General features: G+C 26.4%; 2 protein-coding genes and 1 long non-coding RNA gene across 3 annotated transcripts in view; 2 read left to right on the top strand and 1 right to left on the bottom strand.

Annotated features, from left to right (window-relative positions):
• The first annotated feature begins 5028 nt into the window (after positions 1-5028).
• LOC126833043 (NEDD4 family-interacting protein 1-like) lies at positions 5029-10622 on the top strand. The gene is made up of 6 exons (XM_050564157.1): positions 5029-5318; positions 7034-7159; positions 7224-7367; positions 7438-7482; positions 8053-8161; positions 8345-10622. The coding sequence occupies exons 1-6, from the start codon at positions 5289-5291 to the stop codon at positions 8647-8649; spliced, it is 759 nt and encodes a 252-aa protein (XP_050420114.1). The 5' UTR covers positions 5029-5288; the 3' UTR covers positions 8650-10622.
• On the bottom strand, positions 10053-13215 carry LOC126833045 (uncharacterized). The gene is made up of 2 exons (XR_007684830.1): positions 12924-13215; positions 10053-10513 (listed from the first exon to the last, which is right to left on the bottom strand). It is a non-coding gene; the product is annotated as an uncharacterized LOC126833045 (long non-coding RNA).
• Positions 11762-16016, top strand: part of LOC126833044 (uncharacterized) — a 23496-nt gene continuing 19241 nt past the window's right edge. The window contains exon 1 of the mRNA XM_050564161.1: positions 11762-12007. Within this exon, the coding sequence (XP_050420118.1) occupies positions 12001-12007 (7 nt within the window). The 5' untranslated portion in view covers positions 11762-12000. The remainder of the gene's footprint in view (positions 12008-16016) is intronic.

Below are 16016 nucleotides of genomic sequence, written 5' to 3'. Positions count from 1 at the left end.
ATATTTCATTTTCAGAACGTGGAATAATAAATTATTATTTCTGTATTGTTTAATGGATAGTATAGGATACCAATTCGTTAAAACGACATTAAAAGACAACAGCTAAGGATAAGAGATAAGTAAACAACCAATTTGTATTTAATTTTCATTTAGTTTAATCTGCGCACAACTGAGAAATTGGTTTTACAACGATGTGTTTTTGTTTTATCTTTGTGACGTCTCTCGTAATATCTCTGGGCCTACATCAGTTGATCAGAAATCGATAAAGTCTATAGTATTTGGTACCTACTATAAGATTTAAGGCTTAGATTACAATATACATACATATGTATTAATATACATATATAGTTCACTGGCGAATGGTACTTATAGGTATGAGTCTAAAATAGAGTTACCAGAAAAGTATATGGCTTGGTCGATCAGTCCATGCTCGAGAAGTGGAATATAAAAAAAAAACCCAACCCGGAAAAACTATTCTAATTTTTCGAGTTAACGGCTTTAAAATATTATAATTTCGTATAAAATGGTGAGACCAAGTAGAATTTTGTACGGAACTTAAATTAAGAATTTTACCAGTTTACAATAGCCTAAAAACCAAATTTCTGCATAACCACTACCTCTTAAAAAGATTCACAAATCTGTAAAAATCAAAATTGTTTTTAATGCATTTAACTGTAAGCCTCTTTCTCACTTCCAAATGTATAACTAGGTACGTTGTCCTTACTTTGCTTACCGCTGTTACTGTAGACACTTTAATGTTTTCGAAATTTGTTTTCATTTATACATACAGGGTGATTCTATTATTATGGTCCACTCAATATCTCGTAGGGTTTTGTAAGAAATTTTATATTTTTTCATAATGTTTTTATACATTATATGATCTCAATTTTTTAATCTTTTTTTTTTTTGTTCTTACCCCTCTACCAACTTAGTTTTTTTTTATAGCAACTTTTGAAACTTAAATGGTAACAACGCATACATTTAAAATTAATAAAATGTAATAATGGATATTATAATATCATATAAGTTATGAGTAAATATTATGTTACATTATAATATTATAATTTTTATAAAGGTATAGAGGATGATTCTTTTATTATGGGCCACTCAATAACTCAAAGGGTTTAATAAGAAATTAAATTGTTTTTCATTATGGTTTTATACAATATGATCTCAATTTTTCAAATTTTATTCTTTTTGTTTTTACCCCTCTACCAACTGGGTTTTTTGATAGCAACCTTTAAATCTTAAATGGTAACGCATACATTTCATTAACTTTTTAAATTGAGAATTATGTCCTAACCATTTTGACTGGTCGATAACCAGTTTTGAACAACTATTGATAAAGTTATTGAAGTTTCAAGTTTAGGGCAGGAGGAAAGGTGGAGTGTAGTTTTATTTTTACCTACGCGCACTTCCCCTCCCATTCAACTTTAAAACTCTGATATATGTATTTGAAGGGATTTTAAACTTATAACCTATTCTCACAATAGATTCCCAAAAGATATCATATTTTCAAAGTGCAGCACTATTTTCATATTAGTCGATTCTTGTAATAACAAAAAAAAATGTGTAAACGTCGGCTCAAATTGTTGAGCATCCTTCTTCTATATAATGTAATATAGTTAATTATTTAAAAGCATGCGTTGATAAATGCACAAAACTGCGTCATTCCTTAATTATAGGTACCTACCTACTAAATAATATATTGTAGCTCTTTAAGTGTTTTTGTCTTGCAAGTTGTACTAAAAAATATTTTATTATTGTATTTATTTGTACATTAACGGTTCAAATTCTAACGTTAGTCTGTTTTGTTTATCTGGAGAATTTTAAATGACGAATGTCAGAAACGAAGATATCTAATTAATAATAATTTCAAATCCACAGGTACGACCGATAAATAATCGTTGAAAACGCTTATTGCTTAAATAGGAAGTGGTTTGTTTATAATACAACTCTAAAAAAAAATACTTGTGAACAAAATTAAATGCAGGCCATTAAAAATAATGCTTATTCATCTATAACAATATTAAATTGATGATGGCGATAAGCACTTATCGGACAACACGGGATTTTATAATTAATCTCTGGGAATTCTGTAGGTTTTGCTGTAGGTAATTATACACTTACCTATACTACATAATTTATGATGATGGCCATTTTTTTTCAAAAAAGGCCTATACATCTTTTATTTTTATTAGAAACAAAAAAAACTTAAATTATTAAAATTTAATTTTATGACGAGATTGATAATTTACATAACATACAATATAAAAATCAATTGGTACCTACAATATTAATAGGCAGCAGTTTAGGTATACTTCTATTATGTATTATTTTTACTATCATAACAAACAAAGATGACCTGTGTTACTAATAATTGATTATACTTTGGTAGATGTGAAATCAATAGATACACCTTCCTATAATAAATCCGAGTTTTTTACTCTCTGAATAATAATAATTTGTTCCTGGACGATTATTGACCACTCAATTATTCTACACAGTTACATGTTACTGTCGTTGAATATAATATTGTGTTAAATTATTTAACTTTGATTAAACGTAATCGATAGATATCCTGAATGAAGGTCATTGTTAGACGTATACCATTTTACTTTCAGGAAGATAATTTCACGCGAAACATTGTTTTAACCAAGATTATTATCAAACTGAGTTTTAAATCAAACAGTTAGATGTTGAAAGCAAAATTTAGTATATAATATTAATATGTTATAATAATATATTATGGTGGCATAGTAATGATATTTACAATAAAATAATTATTACTATTTTACTTTTCCTTGGACGTCGCCATATTTTTACATTGAACGTAACCTCTATAATGTATTTCATCGCATTAAAGAATTACCGCTTTTATTTAATATAATAAGTAATTTTAATTTACATACGACGGTAATTGAATGACTAATTCAAAGCCATAGATAATAAAAACATGGATAGGGCATTTCCAATTGAGGCCACTGCATTTTTGCGGTCCTGACTCCTGAACTCATAACAAATTGAGGCCGTTTGTTTACAGCACTGCATAATATTATCTCATTTAGATTATAAATTTAAAAATAATTGAATTCGTAACACTTGATGACACATGATGATGATAAGACGTTATGTCCTATCCATGTTTGTATTACCTATGTTCAAAGTTCATTGAATGAATCCGGAATCGAACATAACTTCCAAAATCGTAAACAATTATTGTTGTCAACGGCCGATCGTTGAGGGTACCAATCTCAACGATGACTTCTTAAAAAAAGCGCATATTCTGACCAAGCCGTCAGTAAAACTATTTATTTTTTACAAGCTCATATTTATGTTGAATTTTCATTATAATGTAGGTACATTGATAAATAACAAATAGTGCTAAACCGTTCTGTACTAGATACAACACATTGTCACTTATTTTGTTTTCCACATTTCAAAGAAAAGAAAACGCGTTCCTTCACAGCAAAATATTGGCGATTGCAAATAATTACAATAGTGATTAACATATATAAACAAGATCACGTTTTTATTTTTAACAACGCGTGTAGATATTATAAAAATTCTGTAAGACAATTAATTGTATCCGCTTCTAATGTTATACCTAATATACATAATATGTAGAAACAAATTAAGACTTTCCTATCAGCAAGTAGTTTTTATAGAATTAATAGAATTTAAAAAAAAAACATACTTTTTTTACAGTTCTTCCTTTCCTAAAACTACAGAGGCGATATTTATGATTTGAGGGCAAGTAATATGTACAAATAATTAAAAAATTTAAGTTGTTAATTTAACCCAACGGTGTAATAATTATAAAATCAGAAAAGTTAATTTGACTAGGTTTAAAAGAAGTAGGCGCAGAAAAGAAAAAAATGATAAAAACTTAAATGTATTTAATAACAAATATAAAATATGTTGTATTCAAAACTATACGAAAACAAAATATCCTTAGATTAAGTACAATACCTAATCTTAAAAAACCTGTGCATATGAATTTTTATTAAAATTATTTAAGAGATAATAATACTTTTGTTCGTTTATTTTTATTTTGACGAAGGGGAACGCTTTTTTGAATTAAATCAGTTTGTATGTTTATAAATTATTATATTTTTGAAATCTATATTACTTATATTTTATAATTGTATCATACAACGGCGGGTAAATGAAACGCGAAACGGGTTTGAATAAAATTGACCGTTGTTTTTCGCGCATCATCATATTACACGCAACATATTTTATATATTAGGTATAATAATTTATTTAACAAAATAACAGATGAGGAACTCGCTGGTGTGTAGAATAAGTGCAATAAAATTGAAACCATAAAACGTTTTCACCGGGAAACCCAAAGAGATTTAATGTTATCATTGTAAACACGGCAATTAAAACCAAATCATTACTATGACGCAGGTAGACTACGTGAACATTTTTTATTCATACACATCACTTATTGTAAATGATCAAAGTGTAAAGACAAATCCACGGGTGCCTCTTAGGAGCATTTTGATATTTACACTAGATGAAGCATAATATGCGATAGACTTAGAGTTTCAATATAACCCAGCATTCTTTTTAGGCAAATAGAAATTCGCATTTTTCTTTTACCTACAGCTTAAATCATAAGCAACAACAATGTAATATTTCACTTGCATTAGTGTAAAATGAAAAAACTCCACTTTGCTACTACAGTTGTTTCATAAATATATGCCATTAGTTGAAGTACATATGTATCTAGGTACCTAACCGAAAACTACTCTAAGGATGTTTTAAAAAACAATTTCGCTTCAATAGAAAAACTAATAATCATTACTTAGATTAAATTTGATTATCGAGTGTTCATTTTTTTTAAATAGTATTAGGTAGGTATTCGTATCTTAGTACTCTGGTTTGAAGAATAATATTACGTTTCGAAATATTTGAAACGTAAATTAATGTTGGATTGGTAGCACTGTATTCGTTATCGGCCTTTTATCAGCATTTTTTGGATTGATTAAACATATGTTTACGATTTGTGTATTACAGTGACTCTAATATGGCCTATGTTTATTACAAATTACAAGTGTTCGCTGGTTTCGTTGTAAAATGTTTAAGATAAATTTAGAAAATTATTAAAAATCGATGATAAAACGTGTAAAAAAATACATCAGATTGGAATAGTTTTATAAATTTTATTTGTTCTTTTACGGCGCCGACGATTTCTAGTGAACTATTTTAAGTGTCTTGTACGCAAATGTCATTTTGAATAATTACAATCCCATTAAAAAATATTGTGCTTCACAACTATGAGTCGGCAACCAGAAAGTCATATCATGGTTAGTAATTCAAAAGTTGTATGACTGGTTTTTTTAGTAACTTGTGATTTACCACACAAAACCAATCTGTTTGTACCTCTTCGGTGTAATCTTCACAAATTAGCTACTTTAAATATTATATTATTGTATCAGGTTAAGATTTTTATTATTAATAATATATAATTATTCCATTATTTTATGAGGAATAAATTTGGACAAAATATTTTTTAAAAATTTTATTAATAAAACTGGTTTACCATGACATTTTAACCAAATGTACATATTTTTAACATTTAAAACACTCGTCTGTTAAAATATATTTCAGTGATAATAGAGGAGACGGTAAAAATCATTTACAAATGTCCTAAAATATCCAAAACTAACTTAATGTTTTGAAATTAAAACTTTTTTAAAAACATACCTATAATTCAAAAATAATTATATAAAGAAAAATTAAGTATATACATTTAGAAAAACACTGCTTATTAGTGTGTTGTTTTAGTAATGCATTATCTACGGCTTTAACAAAAATATATTATTAGTTTTTTATGTGAAAAATATTGTGAGAAATTTTGATAATGGCATCAGCAATCAGATTTAAAGTACAATCTGTAGATTGTATTCTACATACTAAGAGTTGACTATTTACAACTCGCCTATACTTTGTTTTTTTTAGACATCACATTCACTTTCTTTATATTATTTAAAAAATGTATGTATAATTATATTGTATTTGTTATAAAACCAACTAATATTAGTTTCATACACTTTAATTATTGTTTGTATTTCTTTTTAGTTCATACTAAAGTGTAGTATATTCATTTTACTTTTGAAATTTAAATATATTAATTTGAATTAATTATTTGTTAAATTATGAATAATCTTCTAAAAATTGTAATGATATCAATAATAAACAGTTTTCAATAATTACTATAAATAGCGATAAAAAGTGCAGATGAGGGGAAAAGTGCATCTCAATTATTTTCTGTGCACATCATTCAACCTCTCATCCTATCTCACCTATGCTCTAGTGTTAATAATGTTAATAAGTTGTTATTGAAACTTAGTTATCAACCAATTAAAATATTTATTGGATTCTTCTTAATTGAAAGAGTCTTATTATTGAACACTGAAAAGTACTAAAAATAGTCAATATTTGGTGATGTTTTGACATAAAAATTATAAACTAAAATTTGTTTGAAAAGTGAAACTATAATATTAAAATTATTTTCTCTAAAAATGAGTAGATTACGTTAGATTACATAAAGACAAGCCTTACAAATAATTATTAAAAGCTTCTAATGTGGTAAATTAAATGTATATAATTTTTTAAAAGTAAACTTTTGAGCAAGTTATGTATAAAAGTAATTTTTGGAAAATTAAACTTAAATTGTCCATTTGGTTACTAAAGTTACTTTTTAAGGCCAAAAAAGAAAAATAGTTTAAGTACGCTGTAATTTTTTTGAAAATTAGTTTAATTACTTCCAAAATTGTGTGGGATCTTCTACATATTAAAGTACTACCATTGATTATACATACTAGTATGTATAATCAATGGTACTACCGATCAAGAAATTATCTTTAATCCTTTCCTTCAGAATGAATAAAAACTTTTTCAGTTTTTGTCTAATTTAGGTGTAGTTTTAAGGACTTTAACCCGACATTAACATATTTTGGATTTATGTTGTTAAGTTGCTTAAGATTAATAATATAAAACATTTAATGTATGATTATAGGATATTCCACCTCCTGTGTATAGTAATGTTGTAACCAACAACACTAATACTCAGTCCAACATAGTACAGAACTCAAATGTTGATAATATTCAGCCAATACCTATACATCCATCGACATCACCGCCAGTAAGTTTCTGTTGTATACTAAATGTGCTGGCTTAAGTAGTTTTAATTACATTTTTTTCTTCAGCATTATGACATGCAGCCACCCAGATTAGATATGTCAGCTCCGCCACCGTATGAAGACTGCAATCCAGATTTTGTGAAATTGCCTACTTACGAAGAAGTTCAAATGGAAAAACGTTTGGAAGGAGAAATGTCTCCAAGATTACCAGTGAGTTGGATCCTTATGTTAGTATTAAAATATATAATAAGATAATATTATATGTAATGATGTGTTTTAGGGAAGAATTATGGGACCACCTACTATTGGAGCAAATTCACAAGAGGTACAGCTTTTATGTTCATTATTGTTTTATAAGTGTTACATTAATAGCACAACCAGACAAATTCAATCATAGTAACAATGTTTTTATTATTTGATAAAAATAATCAAAATTTGTTCTAACTTTTTGAAAATGATCCTAAGACCAGTGATGAAACTATACACTGGGGGTCCTTAAGTCTTTTAAAAAATAATGAACAGTCTTCAACAAGCTAAATCCACAGATAAGATAAAAGAGTTTAATCTTATCTGAGCTAAAACCAACCACTTCTACTACACTCTCTGCCCGCAATCAACACTTTTTCTTCGATAACTAATTTTATAAAATTTAAAAAAAATATCTACTTTTATTTAATAAATATTTTATAAAGTTAATTAAAAAAAACAGTATGTATTAACTAAAATTTATAGAAATTACATATTGTATTTTTTTTAATACATTTTTTATTTTACATTCTTAAGTAAAAATACAGTTAAAAAATATATTTTCAACTATTATAAATGAAGCGTATCTATATACGCTTCATTACGCTTCATTTATACTCTATATTATTACATTCATTTTTTTTTTCAGATACCAGCACAAACATTGACCGTTTTAACAATTGACACTGCTCCAAACCCTTGTGAAATCGATACCAATTTACTCGGTACAGACTACATGTTTCTGACAGCATTTTTGGGTAATCATAAAATTGATTTTTTTATTTTGTTCAGGCTTGATTTTAAACTTGTTTTAATCAAATTGTTTTACAATTTATCCTACTTCTATAAAAAAAAGTTGCAATTGGTTTTTCATTTTCAATAGTTAATTTATAAAGTGAACACTTTAAGTATTAACGTGTGTTGGTTGTCCGTTGGTGTAGTGGCATTGCTTTTCAACTGGGTTGGTTTCCTAGTACTGATGTGCCTGTGTCAAACTGTCGCAGCTCGTTACGGAGCGTTGGCTGGATTCGGTCTTTCATTGGCCAAATGGACAATGATAGTAAAACGTAACACTGAAATGACGGAAACGTCGCCAGAGAACCGGACAAACACGTGGCTGTGGTGGTTAGTGATGGCATTCGGCTTTTTAATTTGTATTCGTGCCGTCATTCAGTACATGAATATCAAACGTGGTTGGCGATTGCTCAGTGTACCAGCACAGGAGCGCGTGTTATATTTTTATTGAATAGCGATCTGAAACACTACAGCTTAATTGACACGTGTAAAAGTTTATTGGACTATTGATCTTTGTTTTAGTTCTATCTTGCTAAATAAAAATTATTTTTAATTATTATTACATCGAGAGAATTTTTAACAATTTTAAAATTGAGAGTGATTCTGAACAATTATACCCTCCACATAATTTTAATTAATATAGATTTTTGATATGAACATTATATTAAAATATTGGTTTAGATTAACTTTGTTTAAACAATAAGTATTGCAAAATAAACTAAATAATATGTTTATAAAAAAAAAAAAAAAAATTAGTGCTATAAAGAAAATAGTTTTTATATCTTGACATTTAATTTATTGTTTATTTTTAAATATTTATAAATCTTTCAATTTTACCATCTTCAATTTCTTTCCCCTTTTAAGACTACATTAATTTTTTTTAACTAAAAGTATAGTACAACTTGTCATCACATTTCATTCTAGTGTAATTTAAAAAGATAAATATTTTGAAAAGTTGTCCGAATATTGTTGTAAATATTTTAAAAAATAGTTAAGAGAAACAAATATATATATATTTTTTTTAAACTATCGATAAGAGTGATTTTAAACTTAAATAACAATTCCATCAAAGTACTTACCTTATTTTACGCGTAACAAAGAAAGAAAATAGTACAACTGTCCGTGTATAAACTGTAATTATATTGTTATCATGCGGATGAGTTTCAGATATATCCTTGTCAATAGTTTTAAGCCGATGTATTGACATGGATATAACTGAAACTCATCAGTATGATATTAAATCCATAAAAGCTTCAACACATTCATATATTGTTATTGATTAAAAAAAGAAAAAACATCTTAACTACACTTAAAACATAATTTACTCTCTACAAATAAATAATTCAAATACGATTGAAATATATTTTAACGAATTTTTACACAATTTCCGTTTATAATTTTTAATTTTTTTTTTGCATTCCTTCTATTTCTTGTTTATCATAGTTTTTCTCAGACGAATTGTATTCAATTAATTTATGACCTCATTATATATAAACATATAATATTGTTTGTATTTATTTACTAGATTTAAATGTTATTGTCACATTTATAGTATTTATATCTATTTATTTTTTGTTGTATAAAACTTATTATTGGAAAACAGATAAAGGCAAACTTTTATATTTACCGTAATATATATATATATTTATTTTTAATACTATTATTTTGCCATATTTGCATTTAATTTATATAACACACATTGTGTAAATAGTGTTTATTTAGTTATAAGAATAATAATAATAACAAACTTTGATCGGTAAAATCGACAGTTTTTTAATAGGTATGTATAACTGTTGTAAAAAAAAAAATCAACCTGGCTTTAAAATAAAAACTTATAAATTGAAAGTTTAGGCCTTTTTTTTTTTTTTACTAGTTTACTTTGGAGGGTAAAATGTTTATTATATTAATTTACTATCGGCCTGTTTTAGACAATAGTGTGGTACGGTTTTGAATTTTTAAAAGAAACTCATAGAGAATATATATTTTATAAGTTAAAAATGTACTAATTTGTTAAGTATAGTAAAATATATCTTTTATATTATTCTCATTTGTTAAGATTTTTTTTTTAAATTTGTTTTAGTATCGGTAAAAGAAAAAGGAAAATAACCTATCTTTTTCTTGTTATTACGTGATTGTGTAAATTTCAGAATTGATGAAATACAATATCATTATTCATTACGATGTATATTTACCGATTGCCTTTTTTATTGTTTATACTTAATTTACATCATCATTCGTTGAACAATTTCTTATTACTGTTACGTTCCATTTCTTCTACAAATTGTTTAAAAATCTTGCTTGTATTTGTGAATCTTCTATGTAATATTTAAAATATTAGTATTATAAAGTACCATTTATAATTGAATTGTGTTGTAATATTTTTTTTACATACTTATTAGAGTGGTCTAATAAACATTTTTTTTTAAGTTTCGCTCTTACACTCCTTAATGTTTTTTTCATAGTATAAAAGTAAATTAAAAAAAAAAAACATAAAATTAATATATTTTTGGTCTATCCAAAGCCAATATTTTATGATTTTTTTTTTTTGAGATTCAATTAATTATTATACTTGTTTGGCTTTCTTAAGCTAAGCTGCTTTAAGGCCTAGTTCGGTCGCCTCTGGGAGTTTATTTTACTCTTTCTAGACGGTTTCCTGCTTAGAAAGAGTGTGCAACAGAGTGACTAAGAACTGGGTTGGCTTAAAATCAATTTTTTTAATATTTTAATTTTTTTTTTGTAATTGAGATATTGGTAAAATATATTTTCTATGTAAATTATTTTGAATTTTATAATAATACAAGCCCATCGTTTATGTATTCAGCCTTTATGAGCTTGAGCTTTTTAAAATATTATATTTCAAAGGGGGAATTTTACAGTTACATAATCTAATAATGAGAACTATGATATTAAAAAAATAAAATATGAAAACAAAAAACTACCTCATTTTGAACTCAATCTGATAATTTCGGAGCAGTGTTGGTTGATTTTATTGGTGTGCAAAATATTATAAAATAAAAAAAACCTAACCTAACCGCTTTAATATCTAATTGGCAATTACAAACAATCCTATTGGCATTCATTTTCATTAATTTATAGTATTTCAAAACTAGTTGAAATAATTTCACTTATATTAAGTCAGTAAGTCTGATCCTAAGTCTAAGATGTTGTCACGATATCCATTGTGTAATTATGTATGTTCTCAGATTATAAATGTAATTCGCAAACCCCTGCATTAAATTGAACATTTAACCCCAAAATTTTGAACCTGAATTTGTAAACAATAAATAAAAAAAAAAACATTAATTATTCTTCTAATCACCAGCATACTACCATATTATTTTAGACACTTTAAAATGACTGTAGGTAGTATATCCATAACAATGCATGTACACATTATAGGATACAATTAATTTAACTTTTTTAAATGGTTTGTTTAGTTTTCTTTGTATTTATTTCGTAATATAAAACTTTATCGATAACAAAACGGAAAGTATACAGTCTATAATTGTGTTATTGAATAGATATTATAGAATTGTGACTACTGAAAGGTGAGAGCGGGTAAATCTCCAAAACATTTTTGAAAAGTATGTTAGAACATGCTGAACACGGAAGAGTAGCATACTAAAATTATGTTATAACTTTTATAAAATAAACATCTCATTCAATACAATGCAAAATGAATCATTCAAGTGCGTCATCATCAAACAACAATAGAAATCTTTGATAAGCAATCGTGTCTTCAGACGTCGTTGGATTAGCACAAGCGAATACGACTACTGGATATGGTTTTTCTGTAACCGGAATGCGTCGTAAGTGCTTTTTTGTTGTTGAAATTTTACATTAAAAAAAGTTAGAAAATGTGTATTGCAACACCAATACATATATTTAGTAAAATGCCATGCCATTAAATATCAAGACTAGGAATCTCTGGGTTCCAATATATATTTACAATGTGTAGAATAATACATCAGGGGGTCTATTCTTGAAAATTTTCTACTACCATTTCGTATACGAAATGTGACTTTCTACTGGTTTTTTAAAACTGTATTCTTGAAATTGCGTTTTCTATTACTCTTTCTATTCTACTACGCATTCGTATACGAATTACATTATATTACCTGAATTATTATATAATCTAGTCTAAAATCTTGTCAAATATTTAAATATACAATTGGTTTACTATTTATATTATTTCTAAATATTTATGATTACTCTAAATAGTAAAATTAAATTTAGTTAAATGGATACTTCATAAAATATAGTCTATATATTTAGTAGGTGGTATTTAGTACAAAATGCACTTTATCAACATTCTATAGTACACTAATGTAATGTTTAAATTTGAATAAATAATTTATTTGGTTGGTTGGTTCTGATTTATGTTCATTATATTGTATTGAAAATATTTTTTAGTTAATAATTAATTACAATATATAATAATAATACAAAATTATAATTATCTAAGACTTTATTACTATAATGAAAATTATTGGTAGGAAGAACTAACTTAGAAAGTTGTACTTACTAAATATTAGTATTTATAGATTAGAAATTTTCGAATTAATTTGTATTTTTTTATTCTTCTCCAAACAGTCTTGCTAGCTAATAATTATGGGTATGTAGTAATGACAGCAAATTGTTAAAATATATATATAGACATATTTTATTTTAGTAATATAATAACTGTTTTAATAGTAACATAAAATATTAAATCTGAGTACTTACATTTAAAAGGATTAATAGGCTCATAAGTTCGCCTAGTTACTTCTCCGTCAAGTTCTCTTTGTTCCAACTCTTCGATAGCAAATAATTGCATTATTAAATCATTATCATCATCCATTTTAAAAAAAAGTTATGCAGTAATGACAATACTTAGCTTTTTTAAAACCTATAGTTAGATAAGGCAGACCTTACTTATCTCGTGGGTTTTCGGTCTTTAGTAATAATCTTGCCGAAATGTTCAGACACCGGCAGTAATCACTTAACGATAAATGGATATCGACAAACGTAGTCAACAATAGAGGTGACACATTTTTTAAAATAATTTACGGTAAATTCAGTAAAACACATTACACAGTCGACACTGTTGACTATACAATACAAATTGACAACTATTGGTAAATACCATTAACCCTAACCATGCATTTGTTGCATCCAATTATTATTTTTTGGCGTACTGCATATGCCCGCGGACTATATATTCTATTAAATATGTTTTGATACCATATTTAATAACTAATAAATATGTAACAAATATAAATATAATATTAGATATGTAAGTAATATAACGATGAATTGAGTTTTTATTATCATAATGTGAAACTATTGTTTGATTTTTATAATTATTATCATTTTAAAGATAATAATTTGTCATTATTAAATATAAGTATTTCACGTCATATTGATACTAAACATTTATGTTAATCTATAATAATAATATAGCATAGTAAATTTCATTTATACTCTAAATATATATTTTATGTAGTACACATATTATTTACTATAAATAATATAGATTAAATTATTATTATTGTTATTATGGATTAAAGTAATCGTATAAGTATAAGTATGAGTATAAGTAATCGTTATTCGTACGCGAATCATAGATTCTACTGCCTATACCCCAGTAGTTGCAACGTATACGAATTGGACCCGTAATAGAATGTTATTCGAGTGCTTTGAGTGACCGCAGTAGAAAATTATTCGTGTACGAATAGTCATATAACAATGCTTTAAATGGTATTCTTGACATTCGCATACGAACATTTCGTATACGAATCGGTCGTATACGAATAATTTTCGAATGGTTTCAAGAATAGACCCCCAGTTGTATATTGTCACACATTAGTATCTTGTGATTTTAGATCTTCCTGTATAATCATTCCTTATTCTGTCTAATCTTGTCATTTTACATATCTATCGCATGCGTTATTATTTGTATTATGTTTGTTGAATTTGATCAATATTTATTGCGTTTTTTGAAAAATGTATAACTTTATTTAGCACTTGAATTAAAATTAAATGATAACATTATCAAAAACATTGTTATAATGTTTTGCCGTTTTGGAACTGAAATAATTTTCATAATTTATTCTTATTAATAATTTTAGTTTTTACTCCATTAATTAAGGAATTTATTACTTTGATGAGTGATCAAATAATTGGGGGGGCTATTGATAATTTTGGGGGTGCTAAGCCCCCCAAGCACCCCCCAATCTCCGCCTATGCCTAAGAAGTTATTTTATCGTTTGATATAATAATCTATGAAATCTAATTTCGTTTATTATGGTTTCATAGTAATTTTAATTATTAAATATACGTTTTTTTATTATTTCCAAAGTCAAACTCAAAAAAAGATTGAATATTTTTTTTTTAAAAACACATTTTAGGACTTAAATTATTTTGATATTACATTTCAAAGTAGAAAATGTGTACAAAACAAATAACAGCTATAGGCACACAAAATCGCTACGATTTATTTTTAAAATCGAGCAGGGGAAGTATATTACATTTTCTAGCTAAAATAAATATCGACACGACCAAAATCTATTAAACATATTATGTGTTTCATTTTAACTAAAACCTTTATGCGGTATTTTTTCTGTCTATAATGAGTTCAAATCCAAGTGCGTTTTATTTATCTAAGCATTTTTCATTGCTGCCAAATGTGGTATTAATTGTTTTTTTTTAAACACCGCACGCTTAAAATTGTGGTGCCGGGTTCTTATCCTCAAAAAAGCACCGAAGCGTTTATTTAAAAGTGATTTTATCACTTTCAGCTATAATCATTTTTATAGACTTGAGACCTTCCCCATTCCCACTGTACTGGCTTTTGCTGTATAAGTTCTAGAAAGTTTTCATTTTAAACTATACCCGCTTCAGACTCAGCTAGTTTTTGTCTGTGCCAATTTAAAGTTTAACCTTTGCTAGATTTTGCTTTTTTGTTCATTGCTTATGCTTATACTATTCCGAATAAAATCTAGAAATTACTTCAACATTTAAATAAAATCTAACGGTTCGCCACACCCGTTTGATTTATGTAATGGTTTTCTTGACTGAAAATATGAGAAAGCATTTTACTAATTAATAGTTATTAACAGATATTATAACTTTTCTCGGTACATTCAATGTTTGAAAGCTAAACTATGATAATACGTGTTTTTAAAGTATTTATGCCTTTGCCCACAATGACTTTTTAACTGCCGAATTGAATTCTTCATGTAGCAAGTCTAAACAATGCCTATTTATTTTAGCTGAAAATGAAATAATCATACACAATTTACTAAAATTAAAAAAAAAATACTTTTCAACAGCAGACCATATTTTTTAGACGTAGATTTTGGATTTAAAGTGATTTTTAATTACTTTAGGTTAAAGTTATTAAATTTATGAGCCACTCAATATAATAAATAGTTTATATTTATAAAAAAAGAACCTCAGCTATTGAAATTGTAAATATCTTAAAAATATTCACTAAAACAAAAGTTATTTCATTTGTCAAATATTTGTGGGACACGCTATAATTAAAAATAAAGTTCTATTTAAAAAAAAAAGTTAGTACTAATAACAAATGTACCATAATTTTGGACATTTTTGGAATTTTTCTAAGGATTTGTTCATATTATTCTACAAATAAGAGTCTTGAATGAAAAGTTGAAATATATTACTCAATGGGGGTAAACAATAATTGTGAATAATTAGGTGAATTGAAAAACGTTTAAGAAGTAACACATAATGGTAGTATAGTGTAATGGAACAACTAAGTATTGATTACACAAATAAGGTACACATAGTAACGGCTTTAAGGATCGATAAACT

The sequence above is a fragment of the Adelges cooleyi genome, unplaced genomic scaffold (assembly GCF_023614345.1).
Source record: "Adelges cooleyi isolate 19-005CV unplaced genomic scaffold, UGA_ACOO_1.1 ACOO_flye_CR_arks_rails_tigmint_CR_PRNA_168, whole genome shotgun sequence".
Taxonomy (NCBI): Eukaryota; Metazoa; Arthropoda; class Insecta; order Hemiptera; family Adelgidae; genus Adelges; species Adelges cooleyi.
Note: the sequence above shows the minus strand (reverse complement) of the source record. Positions and strands in the feature narration are given on the sequence as shown.

Coding starts and splice junctions, on each gene's coding strand:
- LOC126833043 (XM_050564157.1), top strand. CDS start 5,289: ATGAGTCGGCAACCAGAAAGTCATATCATG. Junction 7,160..7,223: donor ATCCATCGACATCACCGCCA/GTAAGTTTCTGT, acceptor TTTTTTCTTCAG/CATTATGACATGCAGCCACC. Junction 8,162..8,344: donor GTTTCTGACAGCATTTTTGG/GTAATCATAAAA, acceptor CCGTTGGTGTAG/TGGCATTGCTTTTCAACTGG.